The sequence below is a fragment of the Oncorhynchus keta genome, chromosome 29 (assembly GCF_023373465.1).
Source record: "Oncorhynchus keta strain PuntledgeMale-10-30-2019 chromosome 29, Oket_V2, whole genome shotgun sequence".
Lineage (NCBI taxonomy): Eukaryota > Metazoa > Chordata > Actinopteri > Salmoniformes > Salmonidae > Oncorhynchus > Oncorhynchus keta.
This window is the reverse complement of record NC_068449.1, coordinates 20403364-20410334: the sequence shown is the minus strand read 5'-3', so window position 1 is coordinate 20410334 and position 6971 is coordinate 20403364. Positions and strand designations below refer to the sequence as shown.

General features: G+C 41.6%; 1 protein-coding gene across 1 annotated transcript; it reads left to right on the top strand.

Moving 5' to 3' along the window:
* The first annotated feature begins 1174 nt into the window (after positions 1-1174).
* Positions 1175-3916, top strand: LOC118383505 (cytochrome P450 1B1-like). Its single transcript, XM_052486180.1, has one exon. It carries the CDS (start codon positions 1507-1509, stop codon positions 3079-3081), a length of 1575 nt encoding a protein of 524 aa, XP_052342140.1. The 5' UTR covers positions 1175-1506; the 3' UTR covers positions 3082-3916.
* Positions 3917-6971: the final 3055 nt, after the last annotated feature.

The window sequence follows — 6971 nt, the reverse complement described above, 5'->3', positions numbered from 1 at the left end:
ACTCCCAGTAGGTCTACTTTCTAAAAGTTATGTGTTTCTCTCCATAGCCTTATTACTAGTGTAATTGTCAGAGGTCCCTGTTTTGAAATAACTTTTGAACTATTTTGATAAAGCCTCAAGCCTAAGAGTTATATTATCTCGTTTATAAGTATAAAAGGACCCTTATGCTAACAAAAGCTCTTGTAAATGTATACTCTTATAAAACATATACAAGCGTATTGTTTGTTTCTGTTCTGTGTCCAGATGCAAAACCCAGAGCTTTCATAGTCATATCTTGGATTCTATTCCTAGTGGTGTTTAGAGTTAACAGAACATGGGCTGAAAATAACAGATCAAAAAATTATGTAATTAAAAATGCATACATTAGTCTATAAGCCACAGAAGAAAGCTCAACCGAATATTTTAAAGTTACAAGCAGTCCTCCCTTAGCCTGGGTACTTCACTGAGACTTTTGATTGATTGATTGATTTTATTTTGCTGTATTTCTGTCAGGAAAAAGTCCTACATATGTTCTAGTCATTTAGCAGACGGTTTTATCCAGCACAATTAGGGTTATCTGCCTTGCTCAATGGCACATCAATAGATAGTTTACCTAATCAGCTCAGGGATTCAAACCAGTGATCTTTTGGTTACTTGCCATCGTGCTTAACCGCCAAGTTACCTGCCGCATTAGAGAGGTACTCAAGCGATTTCCACAATCCAGAATATAACAGGACCACTCAGTGTCCTGAGTTTAGTTGGGGTGAGTTTAGCTGCGGTGGTCTTTGTGACTGAAATCTGGAACCCTAACTACTACACCATTTATAGAAACCATCTCAAATGATCCCCTGTGGTACCTGTATTGTGTTTAAAGGTAGTGCAGCCCAATCTTTCAGGTCCTCTGGCCCGCTAAATCTAAACTCTTTCTGTTTTAGCCCTTGGCTGGCAGGCCTGACTGCTTGCTGCCATCCTCCTTGTCTTACCATGGGGTTGAGTGTTAGGTATAAGAAAGAACTGACACTCAGCTGGAATGAGCGACATGGTGCTAAAAGAAATGAATAGGAGTTTTAATGCCTGCTCTGTGGTCACAATGGGAGGGGAGAGATAATAAAAAACCTGAGTCTCTAACCCCTCCCACCCACTAAGAAGATATATAAGGGAGTGTCAAAGCTGAAATCTTCATTCCTCTAATGTGGTCATCTGAAGACGGACACCAAATGCACCACTGCTAACCACTCAACCTGATCGAGCCTGCACGGAGGAGGAGGAGGAGACAGAGACTGTAGTGTGTAAGAGGTGCTGAAAACCTTCTTCATTGTCTCGATTCATTTACTACATTTTCAGATCATAATGTAGGACTGACCATACTTTAAAAAAGACAACTTATTTTTTTATTTTTGGGGGAATTGAGGTGAGAGGAGGATCCATTTAAATTATACGGTTACCAGGAATAACGTTCAACAAAGAAAAAGTGTAATCTCTCAAAATTTGAAGAATTGGACAACAGAAATAGAATATCTTAGAACCATGGCACTGCTGGAAACAGACTTTGAGGTGAAAGGCAGCAGCATCATCAGGGAGTGGAGTGGACAGGTCCAGCCAGCGCTGGTCGCCTCCTTGGTTTTCCTCTTCTGTCTGGAAGCCTGTCTGTGGGTCAGGAATCTCAGACTCAAGAGAAGGCTACCAGGACCTTTTGCCTGGCCAGTGGTTGGCAATGCCATGCAGCTGGGGCAGATGCCTCATATCACCTTCTCCAAGATGGCAAAGAAGTACGGCAACGTGTATCAGATAAGACTGGGCTGCAACAACATAGTGGTGCTTAATGGAGATGCATCAATACGAGAAGCATTGGTTCAACACAGCACAGAGTTTGCAGGCAGACCCAACTTTGTGTCTTTTCAGTCAGTGTCTGGTGGTAACAGCATGACATTCTCTAACTACAGCAAACAGTGGAGGACGCACCGGAAGATCGCTCAGACCACCATTAGAGCTTTCTCCTCTGCCAACAGCCAGACCAAAAAAGCATTTGAACAGCACGTCGTGGCAGAGGCCACTGAGCTCATTGAAGCTTTCCTCAAACTCAATGCTGAGGGACAGTTTTTCAACCCTGCTCATGAACTGACAATAGCTGCTGCCAATGTAATCTGTGCCCTGTGCTTTGGAAAACGTTATGGACATGATGACATTGAGTTTAGAACCCTTCTGGGCAGCGTGGACAAGTTTGGAGAGACGGTGGGGGCTGGCAGCTTGGTTGATGTCATGCCCTGGCTTCAGTATTTCCCAAATCCTGTCCGCAGGGCCTACCAGAGCTTCAAAGACCTCAATAAAGAGTTTTTCACCTTTGTGAGAGACAAGGTTGTGGAACACAGGGAGACATTTGACCCTGAAGTGACTCGGGACATGAGTGATGCCATTATTGGGGTCATTGACAAGGCGGACTGTGATACCGGGTTGACGGAGGCCCACACAGAAGGGACAGTGTCTGATCTGATTGGTGCAGGACTGGATACTGTGTCCACTTGCCTTCATTGGATGCTCCTTTTATTGGTGAAATACCCCATCATCCAAACCAAGCTGCAGGAGCAGATTGACAAAGTGGTAGGCCGTGACAGGCTGCCCTGTATTGAGGACAAAGCCAGCCTGGCTTACCTAGATGCCGTTATCTATGAGACCATGCGCTACACCAGCTTTGTACCCCTCACCATCCCCCACTCCACCACCTCAGATGTTACCATCGAAGGCTTCCACATCCCCAAAGACACAGTGATCTTCATCAACCAGTGGTCTGTCAACCACGACCCTTTACAGTGGAAGGACCCACATCTCTTTGACCCTTCACGGTTTCTAGATGAAAATGGTGCCCTTGACAAGGATCTGACCAGCAGTGTGATGATATTCTCAGCAGGAAAGAGGCGATGTATCGGTGACCAGATAGCCAAAGTGGAGGTCTTTTTATTTTCTGCTATTTTGATTCACCAGTGCACATTTGAGAATAACCCAAGTCAGGACCTCTCCTTAGACTGCTCCTATGGGTTAACATTGAAGCCCCTGAACTACAACATCTCTGCCAAGCTCAGAGGAGAATTACTTACTGGGGCATAAAATCTTGTTCTTTGTGTTTTAAAACAGAGCACCCATTAATGGAGTGCAGTAATCCAATGTAATATAAAAGGTATGTACACAACAGTGAATGTTTATGCTTTAATACTGTAGGTACCAACCATAAGATTTATATTCATACTTTACTATTATTATCATTAGCTAATCTGATTGTTGATTGTATAATCACGTTTTGTGACAGATAACTGAATCATGTTTGTATTTCTATAATTTTATTGAACAGGCTATCTATGGGAAATTCCTGACATTTGGAATCAAGATATGTTATCCCTCCAGATTTAGGAAAATAGATATTGTAGCAATTCATGTCACAAAATATCCATTCTAAATTCTCATAAAAATTGGAACCACATGATATTTGAGTTTTATGGACAATTTCACTCCATCAAAGTATTATGGCAAAGTAGAATTTAATCTACCCAAAGTCACAGTTTGTAATAAATCTTAAGTATCTTTTGTTATATATGAGGGTATTTAGTTTGGCCACCCCAAATTGGCATATAAACTGGTGGTCATGAATCGATTTTACTGCAAGTGCTTTGTTGTTGCAGTGATGTGGAGAAATCATGTGTTGTGTTGCCCATGTTGAGATGTCTGAAGAATTATACATCCTCTGACCCATTCAGATATGTATTCATGGTATTTGTATCTGCATAAGTACATACTGTAATAACAATTATACCTTTTCAGAAGTTTTGGTGCACTTACATAATTCCATTGTATTATGATGTATTATGTTCTGGTTGGATCATAAACATGTAGTGTATGATATCCATAGTGCCTGAGCTCCATGCAATAAATCCTATACTCCTTCTCAGCCCTGTCTGTGGCGTATCTCAGTCTTAGGAGAGCACAAATGCTACAAACAAGACACTGCAGGGAGGTCAAAGAGGTAATAATAGATCATGATGTCAAGGCTGTGTGTTGCCATGAAAGATTGATGCGGACCTTGGGTGTTAGCAGCACACATGCTCTGCCTCCAGACCCCAACACCCTGGCTCTGGTAGGGCACATGCAGTCACACCCCCAGCCACAAGCCCCACTCATCAATATTTCATCCAGGGCACTCTGTACTTGGGCTGTAATCCCTATTTAACCCACGCACTCTGATTCAGGAGCAGCCAGGTCTCCCATGATACAAGTCAGTATTCAACGTCCGTCCCTGTCTGAGGACGTCGAGAAATGACGTGGAAACCGGCCACTAGGGGGAAAAGTGAGTGCGGATTTGCTAGGGCAGGGCTGCCCAACCCTTTTCCTGGAGATCTACTGTTCTTTTAGTTTTCAGTCCAACCCTAATTTAGCATATCAGATTCAGCTAGTTAAGGTCTTGTTGCACAGCTAATTAGTAGAATCAGGTGTGTTAAATTAGGGTTGGACTGAAAACCCACAGGACGGTAGATATCCAGGAAAAGGGTTGGGCAGCCCTGTGCTAGGGTGTTGTGGGAAGGGATTGCAGATGAGTATAAGCATCTGCCTCTGGCTGAATCAAAAGGTTGCATGTTCGAATCCAGTGATAGAAATGTGTTTTTGATACATTTGTTTTAAACCTATCCCAAACCTTAACACTTACCTTAACCATTAACCATCCATGCCTAACCTTATTAAGAATTTTTAGTTTATGCCTGATCTTAACCTTTACTTTATAAATTTGTAGTTAATGCCTAAACAAATATTCAGACCCTTTGCTATGAGTCTCAAAATTGATCTCAGGTGCATCATGTTTCTTTTAATCATCCTTGAGATATTTCTTAGAAATTTGACATTTGAAACAATTTCGAAATTTGACGTTTGAGAAACATGGATGAACGTCTAATTCTGATGTGAGACTGTGAGAGCTGGTATTTCAGGAGAGTGCCATCTACTGCATCTGCCATCCATCTCAATACCATCCGAAAGATAACTTTGAATGTAGCTATACTGTATATCTCACTCTGAAACCTCAAATGTATTGTATATATAAAAGTGGATGTAAAACATAGAGCATTTCTTGAAAGACAAGGATAGGAACACAGTACATTTGCTCTGATGTAAGACAGATATGTCACGTTTACACAGGAGATTACTCTAGGAAAATGTTTAGAGTATATATGAGAATTAGACAACCCTTGGACGTCTTCTATTTCTTCTCCGCAACTACTACTGTAACTCTGTAGGCCATAGTGATTCTTCTCACCTCCTTACAGCTACAAAATACTGATAGACATAAATAAACATCTACATTTCACATACAAGTTGTTACAGATGTAGGATCTTAATTTGATCACTCTTTCGTTGCTGAGAATTTTTCTGCACAGCAGGAAATGCAGATTTGTGTATTCAAGGTTTAAAAAGGCTTCTAAAGTTTGTAATTTCCACTTTAAAATGTCAAATTTGACGAAAAATATATCAACTCTAGAAAAAGGGACAAATTATAATCCACATAATAGTTTCCTGTTTCCATTTCCTGTTGCTCCAGGATGATTTACCTAATGTAGCAAACTTGCTCAAATTAAGTTATTATACGGTGCATTCGGAAAGTATTCAGACCCCTTGACTTTTTCCACATTTTTTTTACATTACAGCTTTATTCTACAATGGATTAAAGGGGGAAATAATCCTAATCAATTTTCACACAATACCCCATAATGACAAAGTGAAAACAGGTTTTTAGAAATATTTGCAAAAAGAAAACAAATATTCAGACCCTTTGCTATGAGTCTCAAAATTGAGCTCAGGTGCATCATGTTTCTTTTAATCATCCTTGAGATATTTCTTCAACTTGATTGGAGTCCACCTGTGGTAAATTCAATTGATTGGACATGCTTTGGAAAGGCACACACCTGTCTACAGTGCTTGGCGGGTAGGAGTGTCGGGCCAGTAAATGAAAGGTTGCTGGATCGAATCCCCGAGCTGACAAGGTACTGTAAATATCTGTTGTTCTGCCCCTGACCAAGGCAGTTAACACCTGGGCGCTGATGACGTGGATGATGATTAAGGCAGCCCCCCGCACCTTTCTGATTCAGAGGGGTTGGGCTAAATGCATAAGACACATTTCAGTTGAATGCATTCAGTTGTGCAGCTGACTAGGTGTGCAACTGACTAGGTAGCCCCCTTTCCCTTTTGAAAAGTATTCAGACCCCTTCCCTTTCTCCAGATCTTTTTTTACTTCACAGCCTTATTCTAAAATGGATTAATTAAAAACAAATCCTCATCAATCTACACACAATACACCATAATGACAAAGCAAAAACAGGTTTTTAGAAATGTTTGCAAATCTATTACAGATTAAAACCGGAAAGAGACCCTTTGCTATGAGACTCGAAATTGAGCTCGGGTGCATCCTGTTTCCATTGATCATCCTTGAGGTGTTTCTACAACTTCATTTGAGTACTGTGGTAAATTAAATTGATTGGACATGCTTTGGAAAGGCACACATCTGTCTATTAAAGGTCCCATAGTTGACAGTGCACGTCAGAGCAAAAAACAAGTAATGAGGTTGAAGGAAATGTCAGTAGAGCTCCGAGACAGGAGCTCAGATCAGAGGCTCAGATCAGGGGAAGGGTACCAATGTTTGCACGATTGAATGTCCCCAAGAACACAATGGCCTCCATCATTCTTAAAAGTAAGAAGTTTTGAACCACCAAGATTCTTCCTAGAGCTGGCCGCCCGGCCAAACTGAGCAATCGGGTTAGAAGGGCCTTGGTCAGGAAGGTGACCAATAACCCAATGATCAGTCTTACAGAGCTCCAGAGCTCCTCTGTGGAGATGGGAGAGCTTTCCAGAAGGACCATTTGTGTAGCACTCCACAAATCAGGCCTTTATGGTAAAGTGGACAGAACCCACTCCTAAGTAAAAGGCACATGACAGCCCGATTGGAGTTTGCCAAAAGGCAC

What these genes read in the sequence shown, in the direction of transcription:
- LOC118383505 (XM_052486180.1), top strand. Translation starts at nt 1,507, where the DNA reads ATGGCACTGCTGGAAACAGACTTTGAGGTGAAAGGCAGCAGCATCATC.